The 19,782-nt window shown below is 41.8% G+C and overlaps 1 protein-coding gene across 1 annotated transcript in view; it reads right to left on the reverse strand.

Annotated features, from left to right (window-relative positions):
- Positions 1 to 1,662: 1,662 nt before the first annotated feature.
- Positions 1,663 to 19,782, reverse strand: part of DNAJB6 (DnaJ heat shock protein family (Hsp40) member B6) — a 108,467-nt gene continuing 90,347 nt past the window's right edge. The window contains exons 8-9 of the mRNA XM_077491143.1: positions 17,632 to 17,826; positions 1,663 to 5,989 (exon numbers count right to left, since the gene is read on the reverse strand). Coding sequence (XP_077347269.1) covers positions 5,907 to 5,989; positions 17,632 to 17,826 — 278 coding nt within the window. The 3' untranslated portion in view covers positions 1,663 to 5,906. The remainder of the gene's footprint in view (positions 5,990 to 17,631; positions 17,827 to 19,782) is intronic.

Consider the following 19,782-nt stretch of genomic DNA (forward strand, 5'->3'; position numbering starts at 1 on the left):
AGGGTGATCTATCTTACCAACTGTTCAGTGTCTAGTACCCCTCTGTGTCAATCCCCCCATTGGCTCCCGCTCACCCAACGCATTAAGTTGAAAATACTAACAACTTACAAACACTGCTCCCAGCTAAATAACTAACCTAGTCTCAAAGAACTGAGTCAGGTGAAATAAGATAGCCTAGCATGCAAGCATAATTAATGTATTAGTTTGCACCAAGGAAGTGGTAAGCACCAGACTCTAGATATTCCTTTATGGGTACCCTATACAGGGCAGTCAGGTGATTTTGGGCTCGCCACCATGCACCAGATTTTTGGAGCAGACACAACCCTTGCTGATCAATATACAGCCGTCCATGACAATATTTCAGACTGTTAGGATGGGAATTTGGCTTCCTAACATCTCAGATTTGGGGCCGAAGTGATATATAAAAAAAAACCTGTGACTGATATGGAAAACCGGCTGTGGGGTCAATTGGCTATTGGTGTATGTCTATTCTGAGTTAAAAAATGTAAGCATCACAGTAGACCACATTTATATATACTCACGGCCACTGTATTAAATACACCTGTTTAATTGCTTGGTAACACAAATTGCTAATTAGCCAATCACATGGCAGCAACTCAATGCTTTTAAGCATCTAGACGTAGTGAAGTTGACTTGCTTAAGTTCAAACTGAGCATCAGAATGGGGAAGAAAAGGGGATTTAATTGACTTTGAATGCGTCATGGTTGCTGGTGCCAGAAGGGCTGGTCTGAGTATTTAAATAACTGCTGATCTACTGGTATTTTCACACACAACCATCTCTGGGGTTCACAGAGAATGATCCGAAAAAGAGAAAATGTCCAGTGGGGGATATTTTCTTGGCACACCTTGTTGAATCTATTCCATGAAGAATTAAAATGATAGTAAAATAATTTTTTTACTTATACCTACAGGTAAGCCTATAATAAGGCTTACCGGTAGGTAAAAAGAATATCTCCTAAACCTGTACGGTTTAGGAGATATTCCCCTTGCAATGAGCCGCTGACTTCAGCGGAGCATTTGTTCCCAGATATTCTCGGCTAAGAGTCCGGCAGACGCCGAACCTTGCCGGAAAGAAGTCTCCCATGCGCATGCGCGGGAGTGACAGCATTGCGGCTCCGGACACTCACAGCACCCAGAACCGCCATACCCGGAAGACACGCAGAGGGAAAATGTCAGCTCCTTCAGTGTGGACCGGGTGAGATACCAACGTCTCGTTCTAAGGTAAGTATTTCATAATGAGCTAGTATGCATACTAGCTCATTATGCCTTTTCCCTTAAAGGTGTAGAAAAAAAAAGTCAGCGGGTTTATTACTGCTTTAAGGCAGTTCTGAAGGCAAAAGGGGGTCCAACCCGGTACTAGCAAGTTGTACATTATAAAGTGGCTCGTGAGTATTTATATATATATATATATATATATATATATATATATATATATAGACACACACACATACATAAGCAGGCGCACATTATTAATAAATTATAAATAAATTTAAATTTGTCGTTGCAAAATCTCTTTTCTATTATAGGTGGAACACAGCTATGTACAGGCTGCTAAAATTTATAAGCCGAGAAACAAACATTTTCTCCCACATCTTCCTCAAGAGGTCTTGTCTGCTGTTAACATTGGAAACTTAAAACACATTTTAAGGGGAAACGTATTTATTATTAAAGCGTAAATGTCTTATACAAAAAAAATGAAAGCTTAGGATCCCTCTGAAGGTAACATATGTCTGCTCGCTCTAACAAAGATTTCTGTCATTTCTTCAAGTCAAAATGTACATATGTTTACTGTGAAGAGAATACAGCAGCATCATCCTGCCTTATAAACACACATAGGAAACATTTCTTCAAATAAATACAACAGCAGAAAGACAACACATTTCTGTTACACTCATTAATAGGAGACTAAGGCCCCTTTCGCGCTGGTGTGCTTTTGCAGGGTGTCAAAAGTACATGAAAACTATTCCCCAATAAATTCTATATAACTGTTCACACTGCAGGGGCGCTGCACTTTGAAATGTCCTCCCATGATGTATCTTTGGTGCAGTTTTTCATAAGTTCACCACAAAGGCACCTTCAAGTCAATGGGAACACATCAAAAGCACATCAGTGTGAAGGGGGACTAATATATAGTGTACTTTAATTTATATAGTTAGGTAAACAAACATTAAACTGTACCTGTTAGCCATGCTCAAACACCAGACAGCCATTATAGGCTCAAATTACCAAGCTATAACTATATAAATAAGGGTCCATTTACATGTTAGTTTGCTATGGTGGTATTAATCTTTAATGGCTCCCCAACAAACTAAAGGTGTGTGGGCATCCCATTCAAACAGTAGACTGCCTTATGGCATTGCACAATAATGCACTGGAAAAGAAAGGATAGTTGTGAATGGGCCCTACTCCAACTCCAGTTGGGCCACTTCTCATACCCCGGACCCCTGCGGTATTTTTGTTAAACTTTTTTTTTCCAGTATACTAATAAAGCTGAAGATTAAGTATACATATTTTTGCATAGCTACCCTTCTCCAGCTTGGACCAGTGCAAGGATACCTGCGTCATACCTGGAAGATCTCTCTATGTCATACCTGGAAGATCTCTTCATGTCATTACCGGAAGATCTCTGTGGAACTTAGAAGTCACTGCTACCCTAGCTTCCAGGTCCCGTGCCAATCAGCTGCCCTGCTGCTTAGTTAACACAGAAGGTTGTCTTGCACAAGGGCCATTCTCTATCTCAATGAATGCAAAGCATTCTCTGACTAGACTGGGGGGGTGCAGTCATCCAGAAAGTGAAAAGAGTTCCTAATGTCACCTGTGCCTGGTGAACAACCTCCTGTGCTCTCAATGCAGCAGGTAAACTATTTGGAATGGAACCCGGAAGCTATTGGCGATCACTGTATTAGTGGTGCCTACTACGGGGGTTTTAGCTTCCAAGAGGATTTTCTAGGTATGACACATGGATACTTACATAACTATGGAAACATGCATATCTAAACTTCATCTTTAAGCAGCTCCAGCTCAAAAAATAGCTGACGGATACCTCTTAAAGAGGCAATTCAACTAACAGTTTAGCACATTATCTGCTTGATTCTGCCTAGAAACACATAAATAATACAGCTAAGGCCAAAAGACTGCAAAACTAATTAGATCATGCTGCAGGACATGAGCATATAGCTCGACTTTAAAGGGTCAGTCCATTCAAATCTATTCCAGTTATGTGTAGATGCTATCAGTGATCACTCACTCAATTATGTTACCTCTTAGGTATCCCTGTGGTGAGATCTCCATAGTTAAAGTGGATATAAACCCCATCATGAAATCTGACCAGGGCACATATATCTGTAGTGTTTACTTATCTTTCTCCAAAGCCCTAAGTCCTGTGTCTTTCTGCTGCTCTGTTCTTCTGTTATCAGCATGATAACTTCTGACAAGCTCTCTGACACAGCAGATAAAAGCAGCTGGAAATTTGTGGAGGAGAGGGAACTAAGGCTGGATTCACACCTATGCAGTTTTAGTGCTTTTTGCAGATTTGCACTACAGTCCATTTAACATTGCTTCCTATGGAACACGATCTGGAGTGCAAATCTGCAAAAAGCACAAAAAATGAATAGGTGTGAATCCAGCCTTAGAGACAGATAAACAGAGAGATTGTCCAACCATTGCACAGCTCTGCAAGTTTCTTCATTCCTCTGCCTTTGGGGGGTGGGTGCTTTTCCTCCAATCAGCTCACACAGTGCATGCCGACTCCCCACCCACTGCTGAAACAGGAAGAACAATTTGTAACATGATGTGCACTTTCTAAAGAGTCTAAAAAGCTGAAGACAGCAGATATACATGTAAAACGTATGTAGGGAGATTTCTTTCATCACTGTGTATCATCTGAGGCTCTTCACTTCACTGGGTATATGTGAGGGTTTACATCTACTTTAAGTTCCTGGTCCTCCCACCAGTTGCAGAGTGTGAATCTTTTGCTTTGCCCATTCAGGCATTTTGACATGAATAGACAAGTGATGATGTCTTTTTAAGGGCATTTTAAAACTGCAGCACAAGTGAGACTGCAACATAAAGCAATGTCCTGTATATGCGCATTAGCGTTCATTTATAATTGCACTGTAGAGCTAGTGCACTACAACACACAGAAGTCAATGCTCAGTACACTGACGATTTTTTGTGTACTGAGTGCCCATTCTAGATGAACGGGCTGCTTAAACACAATGGGCTGTAATGCAAAAAAATGCATGTGTTTTATCGATCGGGTGAATGATTCCTTAGGAAGGAGGAGATAACACTGCCACAGGCCCCAAAGCAGTTTAACTGGATCTAAGATTTGATGTTATAGATAACATTTAGAATTGGTAAAGCAGTATTAAACCCAAAAGCAAACCTTTGTTATATTGCAGCTTGCAAATTCTTAGATGTTTACTTTCAGAAAAGCTCAGGGATGAGACAGACCGTTTATTACTGGCAGGTGTGCTTAAAATGATCAGCTTTTATTTATGTAAAACCTACAGGATAGACTGGCAGTGCTGCTGTCCAAATCTGCCACATGTGCTCCTTCATCCAGAGTGGTAAGCTGCAATATATAACATTTTTTGTTTTTGGGTTTAATACTGCTTTAATTGTGTCTAAACAGTACCCTGAAAAAAAATTTGGTTTGAATTCCCCTGAACAATAGAAGTGCACTTCCCGGTATGTGAGTGTGCCTAGGCACTCCTGTGTATACAGCATCTTAGCTGTATATCTTCAGTATTAGATTTGAGCACTGCTGCCCCTGACTAGTCTTAGGAGATTTGGAATGAGATTTGGCATGTTCATACTGTGTTGCTGATCACAGTTATCTTTGCCGAAGGAATATGACATGAGGAAGCAAAGCCCTCCCCCTAAAAAGATGGCCACCTCCAAGACACAGTGCAGAACACTCTATGTTAGTATTGGGAAAAGAAAGCTGCAGGAAGACCACAGACAATACCGATGAGCACTTGCCCTGCCTTTTTTGGGCAGTTTCCCAAGTTCCTTATTCATGCATAACTGAGTTATTAGCTTTGAATGGACTGAGTTATTTACTAACCTGGCAGGAAATTGAACCCTGCCTCATGCATCTTAAAATAAAATAATCACATATTTCTATATTGTCACTTAGCTTTATCATAGAAACAAACTCACTTCTATCTCAGTGACTATTTCTTAGTCCTTACACTGTAAAACATTGCACCTACCAGCGCACCATACCGATTTCAATTCACTGCAAATTTAGTAGAACGAGTATTTTCTGTGAGTAGAAACAAAGTCACTCAAGTTCCTTAATGCAGTCCAGGAACATTGTAAGATTCACAGTTAATGAAAGGCAATGACATTATAAATGACATTTCAGGAGAAGCAACTATATTGCTATATTTTCAGGGTTGGATTAATGCATTTGCTGTTCAGGAAAGATTGGCAAACCTTATCTACTGCCAAAAATTAAAGGAAAAAAAAAGAAAATCTTAGCTTCATTATAGTTTAATGTAAGGACTGTTTTAAACACAACTAAAAAAAGGGTTGGGCATTGCTACTGTAATTACATCATTTAAAACTACTCCAAAAGCTGGGAAATAATACAACTCATAATAAAACAAAGTAGTACTGAAATATATTCCGATGTGAAGAAACTTCCCTGAGCTGGACAATGATGCTGTTCTTTGGTTGAGCAGAGATCACTGAAAGAGCAGAGGGAAGCCCATTCACAACAAGCAAACAATTGGGGGCCACTATAGGCAGCAGCCATCTATCTCTAGATTCCGTCTAGAACGGTGACAAAGCTTCAAAATAATCAAGGTGTTAATGCCGCGGCCACATAGCGGCGGTGCACTCTAGCGTGGGTAAATAGAGCTGGTGAGTTCAAGTTAGTGGTATGATCTGGAAGGCTTCATTTTCTTCTGCTCATCTCGAAGCTTCTGTCTCTTTCTCTTGCTGCTGTCTTTGTGTCCTGGGAAAAAATGGTCAGTAAGCAACTGTAGCAAGTCCCAAGGTTTGTATTAAAAATAAAACATTGCAGAAGAAAAACTTTGCTTTTGTGTTGTTTTCAATCATTATCAATCACAACTAGGGGCCCATTCACTAGGCAGACTGTACCACCTATGGGCAAACAATATTCTTTAAGAAATAGGATGAGAGAGATGGAAAATCTAAGTTTATGATGATATCTGATCGTATGTATGCAAAAATGGAAGACATGACAGAGCCAACAGCAATTCCTTTTCAAGTTAAAGTGGAACTTCACCCAAAAGGGGAGGTTCCGATTGTTTGCACCCTCCCTCCACTGCCAGACTTGGCACGTTTTGGAGGGGTGCGGATTCCTAGTTTTGACTGGTACCCGCTCCCACTTCTGGTCAGATGCGCCGTGGCGATCTGAGCCAGAAGTTTGCCCTCCTCCTTTCCCGCAGTCTCCTGGGACACATCTCCAGTCCCAGAAGACTATGGGACCATTCACAAGGCGCAGTGTGCCTTGCATATGCGCACAAGGAAACCGGCTGTGAAGCCGCAAGGCTTCAGAGCCAGTTCACACCACATGCAGTCCAGTGCATTTTTTTTTCCTGCATCAAAAATGCATGGATAGTAGGTCATATGGTTTTCAATGGCATAGTTCACACCAGTGCAGTCAGTTCCTGTGTGTTTTAGTTCCAGAAAAAAAGTAGCACATAATGCATTTTTCCAGTTCTTAACTGTAGTGAAACACCATAAAACGCTTAAAAAATGCACTGGAACGCAGCAAAAATGCACTGGACCTCAGTCTGTGAGAAAAAACCCCAGGAAAAAATTAGAAAAAAAGCATCTAGGATGCATACAAAAATGCTGAACACATCATAGACACGTTAAAAACGCACATGCAGAAACGTATCTGGAACAGATCTGGAGTGCCTTTTTGTGGTCTGAACCAGCCCTCACTGCCTGTTTCCATTACTTGAGATGCCGGCGCTTTCACTTGGCTCAGATGCGGACTTTGCTGGATCCCTGGACAGGTAAGTGTCCTTATATTAAAAGTCAACAGCTACAATGTTTGTAGCTGCTGACTTTTTAATTTTTTGGGGGAGCCTGGAGCTCCACTTTAAATTCTACTTCATCAAGTATAATAAAGGCCATCTTCTATAATCTCAGGGGTCTAAAATGTTCTAAACAAAGGGAAAGTTTACTGCTCTTTAAGCCTTAGGGAGCCCAGACTGTGACCTGTGGGAGTAGGAAAGTATCAGTAAAAAGAATAGTGCCCCATTGATGGTGTCAGTGAGAAAAATAATATCCCATCTTTGGTGTCAGTGGAGGAATATTGCCTCATCATTGGTGTCAGTGGGAGAAATAGTGCCTCATATCAGTGGGAGAAATAGTGTCCCAAGGGCCAGATAAAGGCAAGCAAAGGGCCACAATTTGGACACCATTGTTCTATACTTTTAAAGCAGCAACTTTGGGCTAAAGCCAGCCCTTAATTTTAGGATTCACTTTTGTGGAGCAAACCAATTAGGAGTGTTATGGAGACTGCCTATGTTGCCAAATGTCCACACCTTATAGATATTGCCATTAGCCTAAGCCAAGACACTAGAAGTCCAACCAAAGCATATATTTCAAGTTCCCTGATTGTCAGCTGGTACAATCACCCACCAGCCTAAGGCAGACCTGTGCAATAATCATGCTGTATAATCAGCATCGTGATATGCCACACCTGTGAGGTAGATGGATTATCTCGGCAAAGGAGAAGTGCTCACTAACACAGATTTGGACAGATTTGTGAACAATATTTGAGAGAAATAGGCCTTTTGTGTACATAGAAAAAGTCGTAGATCTTTGCGTTTAGCTCATGATAAATGGGGAAAACACAAAAGTGTTGAGTTTATAATTTTGCTCAGTGTATGTTCCACAGCCTATGGCACCCATTCTCAATGTCACATTTTTCCAGTGCTCAGATCCCATTAAGGGAGTAACAGAGAGCTAAAAAAGACCACCCAGCTTTGTGTAAACCATGCCCTGAAGTGACATGAGAGTATGATGGGGGCTGCAATCATTTGCCTTCTCTCAAAAAAAATGTGTTGCCTGTCTGCATATGGATTCGCTACTTTAGAAATCATAGCCCCAGACATACACTATATTACCAAAAGTATTGTGACACCTGCCTTTACATGCACATGAATTTTAATGGCATGCCAGTCTTATTCCGTAGGATTCAGTATTGAGTTGGTCCACCCTTTACAGCTATAATGTCCTGTACACGCGGTCGGACATTCCGACGACAAAATCCAAAATTGCATACACACGGTTGCACAAAGTTGTTGGAAAATCCGATCGTACAGAACGAGGTGACGTAAACCATGTATGATGGGACTATAAAGAGGGCAGTAGCCAATAGCTTTTGTCTCGTAATTTATTCTGAGCATGCATGGCACTTTGTCCATCAGAATTGTCTACACACAATTGGAATTTAAACAATCAGATTTTGTTGTCAGAAAATTTTACATCCAGCTCTCAAACTTTGTGTGTCGGAAATTCCGACGGAAAAAGTCAGATGGAGCCCACACACGATCGGATTTTCTGACAACAAGATCCGATCACACATTTTCCGTTGGAATGTCCGACCGTGTGTACAGGGCATAACACCTTCAACTCTTCTGGGAAGGCTGTTCACAAGGTTTTGGAGTGTGTCTATGACAGTGTTTCACCATTCTTCCAGAAGTGTATTTGTGAGATCAGGCACTGATGTTGGATGAGACGGCCTGGCTATCAGTCTGCGCACTAATTCATCCCAAAGGTGTTCTATCGGGTTGAGATCAGGACTCTATGCCGGCCACTCAAGTTCTTCCACCCCAAACCTGCTCATCCATGTCTTTATGAACCTTGCTTTGTGCACTGGTTCAAATCATTTGGTGGAGAGGGAATTATGGTGTGGGGTTAGTTATTCACGGCTTGGGCTTGGCCCCTTAGTTCCGGTGAAGGGAACTCCTAAGGCGTCAGCACACCAAGACATTTTGGACAGTTTCAAGCTCCTAACTTTGTGGGAACAGTTTGGAGATGGCCGCTTCCTGTCTTAACATGACTGCGCTCCAGTGCACAAAGCAGTGTCCATAAAAAAACAAAAAAGAGTTCCCTTCACTGGAACTAAGGGGCCAAGCACAACCTCTGAAAAACTACCCCTCACCATAATCCCCTCTCCACCAAATGATTTGGACCATTGCACAAAGAAAGGTTCATAAAGACAGGGATGAGTGAGTTTTTAGGTGGACGAACTTGACTGACCTGCACAGAGTCCTGACCTCAACCATATAGATCACCTTTGGGATGAATTAGGGTGGAGACTCCGAGCCAGGCCTTCTCATCCACATCAGTGCCTGACCTCATAAATGCACTTCTGGAAGAATGGTCAAACATTCCCACAGACATACTTCTAAACCTTGTGGACGGCCTTCCCAGAAGAGTTGGAGCTGTTATAGCTGCAAAGGGTGGGCCAACTGAATATTAATCCCTACGGACTAAGACTGGGATGCCATTAAAGTTCATGTGTGTGTGTAAAGGCAGGAGTCCCAATACTTCTCATAATAGAGGGTATGTGTTACAAATGTGTGTCAGATAATAATTCCTGTTCTCTATACCTGGTCCAGATCAGTGACTCAGTAAAGCAATAAAGCCAATGCATCAGCATGGCAGCCAGGCAACTAAGCATTTTCAGAAGGAATGGTCAGCAATAGAGGCATCCATGATTCTCTCGTGAAATTTTCCATAAAAGTAAGCTTTACTAAGAAAAACATGAAGGCTGCCGTTGTTCAAAGCCATTGGATCAGCATGATAGCTGTGTAAATAGCTTTTTCAGGAGGTGGTCTGGAATGGCAGCATCTGTATTTCCTCAGCACAGGTTTTCTGGTGGTAGATGCGAATGACTATTGGGATTACATGCATTAAATCAGACATCTTAATGTAAATCTGTCATGAAGCCTGTCAATCCTAACCACTCCTTTGGAAAATGCAGGTTGCCTGTAAGCAGAAATCTGTGCAGCTTTGTAAAATGATCATTAATTTTATTGTTTAACATGTAGGCCATTTGGGTCTCCTCGTAAGTTTGGCTAAAAAACTCCTAGTTAGCAACCCGCACGCCCTGACTTTTTGCTACCCTGTTTCCCCGAAAATAAGACCTAGCGCGATTGTCGGTGATGGCTGCAATTTAAGCCCTACCCCCCAAATAAGCCCTAGTTAAAGTCCTTGTAGGTCTTATGAGGAATTCACCCAGTGTAAAGTATCATAATTATAATAAACAGGTAAAATGAGCCAACAAGTTGAGCAAAGTGATGGTGTTAAGCTGGGGTGGATGAAGGACAAATACAGAACACTTACAGCTGCAATATGGAATACACTTTAAGCAGTACACATTGATTTTTGTCATAAAGAGTTCACAGAAAGTCTGCTCCAACCTACCCCAGAGCTGAAACAACATTTATATTTAAAATGGTCCTAAAGGCAGAAGTTGTTTTTTTTACCTTAATGCATGCAGATTCCCAGCCCCCCTTATACTTACCTGAGCCCGATCTTGATCTAGCGATGTGCACAAGAGCGGATGCTCTCTCCCTCCTCACTGGCTCTGAGACAGCATCAGAAGCCAGGCAGCGCCCCGCTCTCTTTGTCCATTGACACACAGACCCAGCTTGAGAGTGAGCATGCTCAAGTGCCCCATAGAAAGCGGCTATGGGGGCACTCAGCGGAAGGGGAGGGGGGGGTGCAGGGGAGCCAGGAGTCTCTCTCATGCCTCATTGGCTCAGAAACAGCAGCGGGATCCAGCCCGTGTCCTGCTCTCTGTGTGAAACCCAGCTTGAGAGTGAGCATGTACGAGTGCCCCATAAAAAGCGGCTTGGTATGGGGGCATTTGGGGATGGGGGGGGGGGGCCAGGTGGGGGACACGAGAAGAGGTGGATCGGGGTTGATGTGTACAAAACCATTGCACAGAGCAGGTATGTATAACATGTTTGTATTTAAAAAAAAAAAAAAAGTGATCCTTTACAGTAACTTTAAAGTGGAAGGATGAACAACTTATTTTAAGGTTAAAAGAGCAGCAATGTGCAGTCCCCCACAAGATACTACTATAATCAATGTGAGTACCCACTGCAAGCTGTAAGGTCTCTCCAGGTCCATCATTACTAACTGCAATAGAGCTTTAATTATTTAAAAAAACAGCAGCCCTCAGCAATCTCTTGGATGTAAGGTCTTCCGTTAGTCTAGCTGTGGTCGGGGAAGACTGTTGCACATTGTTATCTTTCTTAATTTGTTGGATTCTATGCAAGGGTAATGGTCTCTTTTTGCATGGTAACTGTATAGGCATTTGAACATACATCATTTAGATTTTATATCCAAGCAGTGACAATTTACTCCACTTCCATAGTGTTACAGAAATAGAAACAGGATATAAAAGAAGCCATGCAGGGAAAATGCTTGTGATTGAAAACAAAACAAAAGGCAGCATAGCTATGTCAGGAATAGTTGTTGTTAGTGGTTGAGTTATAGATAAAAATGGAACATCTGCATGCAGCTCTTTGTAAATGGTAATGGCACCTAGTACCACTACCACAAGCTATAATCACATTGCTAAAGAGAAATTCACACTCCTGGGAGGATTATTTGAATACAGTCTCCGATAACCTCTATAATGCTTGAGACTTACACGGATCACATTATATGGCGATTTCTGCAAAATGGAATTGGGGGTAATGTGTGAGAAACATAGGGGGGCATTTACTAAAGCCAAATAGAATGTGCACTTTGCAAGGGCAGTTGCATTCTACAAAGTCCAGTTGCTTCAGAGCTTCGTAAATGAGGGGAAGCTCTGCTGATTTCCATCATCCAATCATGTGCAAAAAAAAATGCTGTTTTTTAAATTTTTCTTGCATGTGATTGGGTATTGTTTGCAAAGTGAAGTTTTGCTTCATTTACTAAGCTCTGGAGTAACTGCACTTTCAAAGGGCACAGTCTGTTTCCCTTTAGTAAATCAACCTCATAGAGTTCTTATACACAGGGTTGTGACACATGCATGGCGTGTTCTACACACCATTGTAAACCTCAATTACAGTGCCCATCTCCATAGTCCTGACTGATTCTCTAGCACACTGGAAAATTCACCTAATGTTTCTTAAATGTGCAGTTGTATACCTTACCTGTCCAGGGCGCCCACGATGTTGGCACCCGAAGCTGATCTGTCCCTCGGCTCTCGGGTACTCGCACTGTCATCTTCGGTAAGAGAATCAGGAAGTGAAGCCTTGCAGCTTCACTTCCTGGTTCCATACTGCACATGCACAACTCGCGCTGTGCATTCCCACTGGTCTCTGCTGTCTCCTGGGACCCGTGTGTCTCCCAGAAGACAGCGGGGGGGACCGGAAGTGGTATAGATACCGAGGATATCTATGTCCAGAAGTGGGAGCTAAATACCTGTATTAGACAGTTATCTGCTCCCCCCTGAAAGGTGCCATATGTGACACTGGAGGGGGGGAGGATTCTGAAAAAGCGGAAGTTCCATTTTTGTGTGGATTTCCGCTTTAAGCCATGGTCTCCCCTTACAATTTTTGTTTTGGCTAGTGGCAGCTTCACCACTTCCACACCTGCAATTAAAGTGTGTGGAAACCCGTTTTTACATGACCCACTCAAATCTGTGCCCTTGTTTAGCAAAGTCCTCCGAAAGTCTATCTGCTCCTTCCTCTGGTGAGATGTCTAAAGCTCCCCATAAACGTGAATGGGGCCCACAGAGGAAGACAAATACTAACAGGTTTTCAGGCATGTCCTGAGACCAAGTCATTAAGGAACATCTGTGAGATTAAAGCGAATACTAAAGTCTTGTTTTTTTTTTCTTTAAAAATAACAAACATGTTATAATTATCACCTCTGTGCAGTGGTTTTGCACAGAGCAGCCCAGATCCTCCTCTTCTCAGGTCCCTTGATGGTGCTCCTGGCCCCTCCCTTCTGTCAAGTGTCCCCACAGCAAGCAGCTTGTTATGGCATCACCCAAGCCAAGCCACAGCTCTGTGTGTCCATTCAGACACAGAGCCCCAGCCCAGCCCCGCCCCCTCTGTCTCTTGATCAGCTAACTGACTTCAATTGAAAGCAGCGGTAGCCAATGGCATCGCTGCTGTGTCTCAGCCAATCAGGAGGGAGAGTCCCAGACGGCCGAGGCACTAGAGCACATCGCTGGATAGAGATGGGGCTTAGGTATGTATTAGGGGGGCTGAGGGGTGCTGTTATACACAGAAAGTTTTTTATCTTAATGCATTAAGTTAAAAAGCCTTCTACCTTTAAGACCACTTTAAGGCCCCATTCACATATCGCAATTTAAAAAGCGCAATTCACGCTCGTTTCCATGTGTCGCGCTTAGTGCAGCCAATTTACTTGAATGAGCTGCACTATACATGTTTATTGCGCCAAAGAAACTCAGGGACCAACTTTTGGCCATGAGCCAGGTGCGTTTTCATATGCGCATTTTGCCTCTGTTTTCAGTTTGGAGGTGGGGTGCCATTCAGGGTGGATGGCAACCAGATGCGCGTCACATGTTTTGCCGCAATTTGAAAATGTGGGCAGAATCACACTGATTTTGCCCTTGATTCCTAACTGCCTGATGTGAATGGGACCCAATATGGGGGCTCCCATTGCCTACCATTTTATAAAAAAATAAATAAAATAATAGCTGGCTGGCTGTTATGCTGGTCCAATGGCCTCATGAGTTTTGGAAAAACTAAAAAGTCAGCAGTCGTCAGCTGCAAACGTGTTCTGGGTTACTAACCCACAGACAGAATGAAAGTCAGGCAACCAGCATTTTCAGAAAGCAGTGATCAACTTTCATGTTCATTTGGTGACAGGTTTCCTTATATGTGGCTGTCTATAAGGATAAATGGGTATTATCATTACTTAGCACACTCACTCCAAGATTTAATGTTAGCATTTTACATTAAACACAATATTTTGAATATCGTACAGAATATACAGCTGTCCTATTTTACATAAATGCATATATACATGCATTTTGCATTATTAATTACTATTTTTTTCCTTTAAAGAATATTCACATGGTAGGATACAGCTGTATTTCTTATGCTCCTTCAATGACTCTTACAGCACAAGTTGCATAACATGTTGTGCTGGGGGCTTTACACTGAAAGGCTTAATTTATCAAGCTTGTGATGTTTCCCTACAACTCAGGACATAACCTGCCTCTGAGCAAGAACGCCATTTCTCTGTGATATATCTATTTCATATAATAGAATATTATTTAGCCGCAAATTCTAAGGCTGCATTCACACCTGAAAACACAAGCAGAAATGATCGTTTCTGCACCTGTCTCTGTAAAATGTGCAAAAATGCATGTTGCGCTGGAGGTGTTATTATTTCTTAATGAACCCCCAAATGTTGGTAGCAGTTGTACGTTTTGTTGTGTGTTTTCCACATGAAAAAAAGCATGTCGCCAAACACATTTGGCTTAGTGCCAAAACATGGTTTGTTTCCATTACTGTGCAGAAGTGAGCCAGAAACATGTAATACATTAATATTATAGAAGATTATCTTTGTTATATGTCAAGGCATGACATTCAACAAGCATGTTACACCATTTCCAAGCAGAACTTCAGGGGTAAAATATCCTGCTGGTGTTTACAATTATTTTGCTACAAATAGTAGCATTAAAAATGAATCTTTTATTACTATGAAATAAAGGTATAAACCAAATTAAGGGGGGTTTCTACTTCAAATAACCTCCTCTGGTTTACAGGCCAGGATATATTAGTTTAAATGCAAATGCAGAATCAAAAACTTCTGAAATAGCATTACGTCACACAGATAAAAGTTTGTAGGGAAATGGCGGTAGGGAGATGGCAAGTGCCACTGTTTATGAGACTACTGTATGAGAAAGGTGCCATAAAGTGGGATAAAGTAGTAGGACAATTGGTTATATAAGCTCCCCCGTTTTATTAGGCTGGTAAACCCTAAAGCTGAAGTGTAGTGTATGCATAAAATAGCTTCCCTTGTCCCCCCCTTACCAGTTTTGAATATAAGGGGGTCAAGATGGTGGGTTAGCAGGAGACTCTGCCAACCTAATCTCTTTAAAGGAAATCTGTGCAAAGTGAAAAATGCAGCAGCCATTGCTGACCTCCCTCTGAAAATGCTAGTTGTTTGGCCACTGACTTTAATATTTTCCAAGTTACCGATCCAGAACAAGAAAGCGGCAAGTAAAGCAATAATTTCTTATCTGCCTGCTTGTTCCTTGCCAGTGGTTCAGTAAATATCGACAGTATAGGACCAGCACAACGACTGGAAAACTAGAATCATTTTTAAAAGTATGGGTGTGCAAGGGCTGCTTAAGCTGGGCAAAGAAATCTCACAGATTCCTTTATCTATTTTTGGGGTGCAGTTGGGCAAATCACCCCGTCTGACTACTGTATGTCCTCATCTATCAGAATACTCAAACAGTTCAAGCACCTGACTGGATGCAGGGGCTGTAGGACCAACAACTTTCCGACAGGCTTTTTTAACAAAAGTTAACTAAACAACTGTTTTTGTTGATTGGAATGGTGCCTGCAGGGCCATATACTGCTCAAATGTTGGCCGATCCAGCAGGGATCAGCTAAAATCTGAGCAGCGTATGACCATATTATCCCAGTAAAGGTTTCCTTTCTACTGTCATCTATACAGTACAGTGCGGTACCAGCACATGGAAAGACAGCTTCCATAACAAGTGTCAAAGTAAAATTTAGACTTCTGAATCACTAAACCATTGGGTACATTAGGTACCAGCAGTCTATTATTAGCTATTTACTGCCAAAATATCCTTCACACTGAGGCTAACAACTACATAATATCCAAAAGTATGAATATTGATTGAGAAGTCATTTTTAGGGGTAAGCTTTTCATTTTTAATTACGTGATCACATTACATTAGTCTCTTGCTAGCTGTCACTCTGTTGACACGTTTGTTTCAACCTGTATTAAACAGGGGTTGATTTCTACATAGGTAACAATGGCCATGGCCTCAGGTAGCATGACTGAGAGTGGGAGTGCACAGCCACCCACACTTCATGTTGGCGATTGACATTAATACATCCAGACTGGCATCCTGCCTGCCAATACCAACCAGTTGAGTGCTCATTGTTGCTGTTTTAGCACAGTTGGCATTTTTGTTGCTGGAATATTGAACCTACAGCTCTCTACACCTACAGTAGAAATGAACTGTTAGCAAAGGGCTGGCCAGTACACTGGAGTAGGACATCACAGTTGGTCTATGAGGGCATGAACTATAAAACAGGACCCGGGTATAAAGTATACATCTATCCGCATTTTATATATTTTAAAAGGAGACTGAAAATGACTTTTAAGCTACAAAGACACCAGTAAACTTGGGTCTCATTTACTAAATTTACCAGTGTGGTCACACAGAAAGATAATTTGTACATCACTTCGTGTTGCATCAATTTGACTGACTTTCATACATTGAGTGTTGGATGTTCACAGTAATTTTGGTTTATGTAGGGGACAGGACTGTTCATCTGTCTCTGGGCAGCAAGTCTGACCAAAGCTGGTAAACTCTTCATTAAAGGACAAGTTCTCCTTTCTGGTAAAAATAATAAAGGCACATATTTTTGCAGAAAAAAAAAGTATTTATTATTTTTTCCTACAGAAGCCTGCAAAGCATTGCACCTATGATCAGTTGATCACTAGTGCAATGCCAGGCTCCTACAAACATGTGCTCCAGCTTTCTTGCTCACACCTCTGTATGGGCTTTGTGTTTGAAAGCTAGAGGAAGTGTCAGTGGACTATGACACTTATCAGCGTCCTTGCAGTCCATTGAGAACTACAAGCCATCTGCCGTGGTGGAAGACGGGTGTTGTAGTTTATTCATTCACAGATTGCTGTGAATGAATGACACAACTGTGCGGGCAGAGCCACGCTGATTTTGAATTTGACAGTGTCTGCGATGGAGAGAATTCCTCATGCGCTGTCACAGAGGAAGGGGTGAGCAGGGCAGGTACTGAAACATGTTACATGTTACACCCTAAATAGGGATGTAACATATTCCAAAGGTGAACTTAGCCTTTACAAAGTATCTAGAATAAGACTATGTACCTCCACTTTCACAAGGCACTAAAAATGAAAGTTGGAGACCAAAATATAAATTTTAAACTGATGGCAATTTGCGCTCTCCCTCTGGGATACAGTCAGCACATGATTGCAGCACTCTCCCTCCCTCAACTACATGAGATAATCTTCCCATAAGAAGTGAAGACACTACAGAGGATAGATTAGATTGTGAAGAGGTTTGGCAAGCACTGGCTTTTCTTTCGTTTATTTTTTTAAATATGAATTTGATCTGAAGATATCAAAAAGCAGCATTGGCAGTTCTATCACATACTGGATGAGGCCCAATACAGTCATGTTATAAAGTTGTAACTTAATTCGCTGAGCTGTGTATGCTTGTTGATGGATAAATGCCGATGTGTGTTGTGCAAGTGTACTACATCACAATACAGCAGCAGCAGCAACTTTTTTGATTTTTTTCCGGCAGTGTTGTGCACTTGCTTGACTGGCTAATGTGCACGTTACCATCATTAAACTGCTCATTATGCTGTTTTTGCACACCTGCTGAGTGAAGAAGAGTTTCCCCATAGATGTCCCTCAGTATTTCTTGCTGCCCTTCCTCATCATTTCTGTAACCGTGAATGTGCCTGGAGACGGCAGGAGGATGGTGAGTCCTGGCACTTCTGCTGCTTGATGGCAGAGCGTTCTGTCCCCGACGTCTGCACTCCTCGGCAAAGGCCAACTCATCGGCTTGACCTAAGAATATGAGCAGATAAAAATCATAACTATATAAATAGGGAACTCACACAACTGCCAATGTACAGATCTATATAAAGCCACAGAGGCTATGTAGCAGCATAATGCAGGCAATGGCTCAAGATCAATGGTTAGCACAATCATGTGACAATGGTGACCAATGAGTCTTTTGTTTTGTCTGAAGTAAGAGACTCTCACTGATCAGTGCTGTCACGAGATTGCGCACATGCAATTATTTTTATTGTGCTTCACCATAAAGTTAGGAAGGGCATGCAGAAATAGAAAAACATTTCCAAAATGAAATTCTACTGCTCTGTTCCAGAATGACAAAGATTATACATTTTAACAGTATAAAATAGGAATAGCCAGCGGTTGTCTGGTGTATGAGTACCTTTACAGTACTTTCTCTCGCATGTCATCCCTTCCTGGCCCCCTAAGCTTATCTAGGGGTAATTATTCATTGGCACAAATGAAGCCATACTTCTACATTAGGAACACTTCTATTGTGCTGTTCATGTCTATCAGCGAGTTATAAAACTAGCTGGCACCAGGAAATTTCTGCATCCAGACTGTGAATGTTGCAGAGAGCTACTGCTGCCATAGAGAGGTAGGTGTGCACTAGGGGGTCATCAAGAATTTTATTGAGAAAGTATAATCCTTTAAATACAACAAGGTCAATATAAAGTTAAATTAAACTCCACACAGTCCTTATTTGGATCGCTGTGAAATAATCTGAATCTTACTCCTGTCTGAGCCCCCACTTCCCATTCCCAAAATATGAGAGGAAGTGAGAGTATCTTCTGACAGTGCCAGTAGTAACTGTAATTGGCCTCCTAACAGGAAAATTCCCTCTTGTTTAGTAACAACTGATGCATTTAGAGAACAGGACAGAAAGTGAGGGGAAAATCTCTCAAAGTGGGAAATAATAGCAATAAAAAAATAAATAAACTATCAGGAAATAAAGAAAAAATGTCTGAGCTGGAGTTTCTCTAAAATTTCTGAAGGCAGGTAATGTATTTTATCAAATAAGGGAATGAAATTACTAAACAAAACAGTTTTTTCTTCTCTGACAAGTCCTTAAAAAGTGTAAACCATTCATTAAAGGCTAACTCCACTTTTTGCACCCATATTTAGGGTACAAATGGGCCCCCTATCCCTGACAGTGTGGGGGACTGGCTCTCAGTGGAACACCAGTGCGGAAATCACCACACTCATAGTCCATAGACAGTTCCCCTGGCTCACGCATCTGAAAGTTCTGTACTTTGGAATGGACGGAGAGCTGGAGGAATAGTCAGCAAAAGTCCAGCATTGCACAATGAAACCTCTGATCCTGGGTGCAAATGTTTTCCTGTGCAAAATAAATAAATAATAAATGTATATTTGTCCCAGCAAATATATATTAAATGTATTATTTTATTTTTTGTAAAAGGTAGTAAAGCCTTTAGGAGCACTGAAATAGTGTTGAGCATACTTCCGAATTTGCCACAAACATTTTCCCAGTAAATCAGTCAATGATTTGTTGATGATTGATTATAATGTATGCTCCCAGAATCTTTGTCAGGGCAGAAAAGCAATCATGTGAACACCGGAGGTGCGAAACTTCCCCTGCAGCCTGGAGAACAGTGCGGAAGTCAGGGAGAGAATTTGAGGGTTTCCACTGTGGGCTGTTAGGCTGATAGAGCCTCACATACCTGGAAGTGTTGGAGGTGAAGGACATAAAATAGGTTCTCTAAGCCAGTGGTCATCAACCCTGTCCTCAGGGTCCACCAACAGGCCAGGGTTTATGTATTACCTTTGGGAGATGCAGACTAGAATACTGCAATCACTGAGCTGTAAATTATATCACATGTGATGTATTTCAGTTATCTTGCAAACCTGGCCTGTTAGTGGGCCCGGAGGACAGGGTTGATGACCACTGCTCTAAGCAGACAGAACACAGAGGCATACGAAGAAAAA

This window comes from Lithobates pipiens, unplaced genomic scaffold, assembly GCF_037356315.1.
Source record: "Lithobates pipiens isolate NorthernLeopardFrog02 unplaced genomic scaffold, aLitPip1_a1.2 Scaffold_19, whole genome shotgun sequence".
In the NCBI taxonomy this organism is placed as follows: Eukaryota; Metazoa; Chordata; class Amphibia; order Anura; family Ranidae; genus Lithobates; species Lithobates pipiens.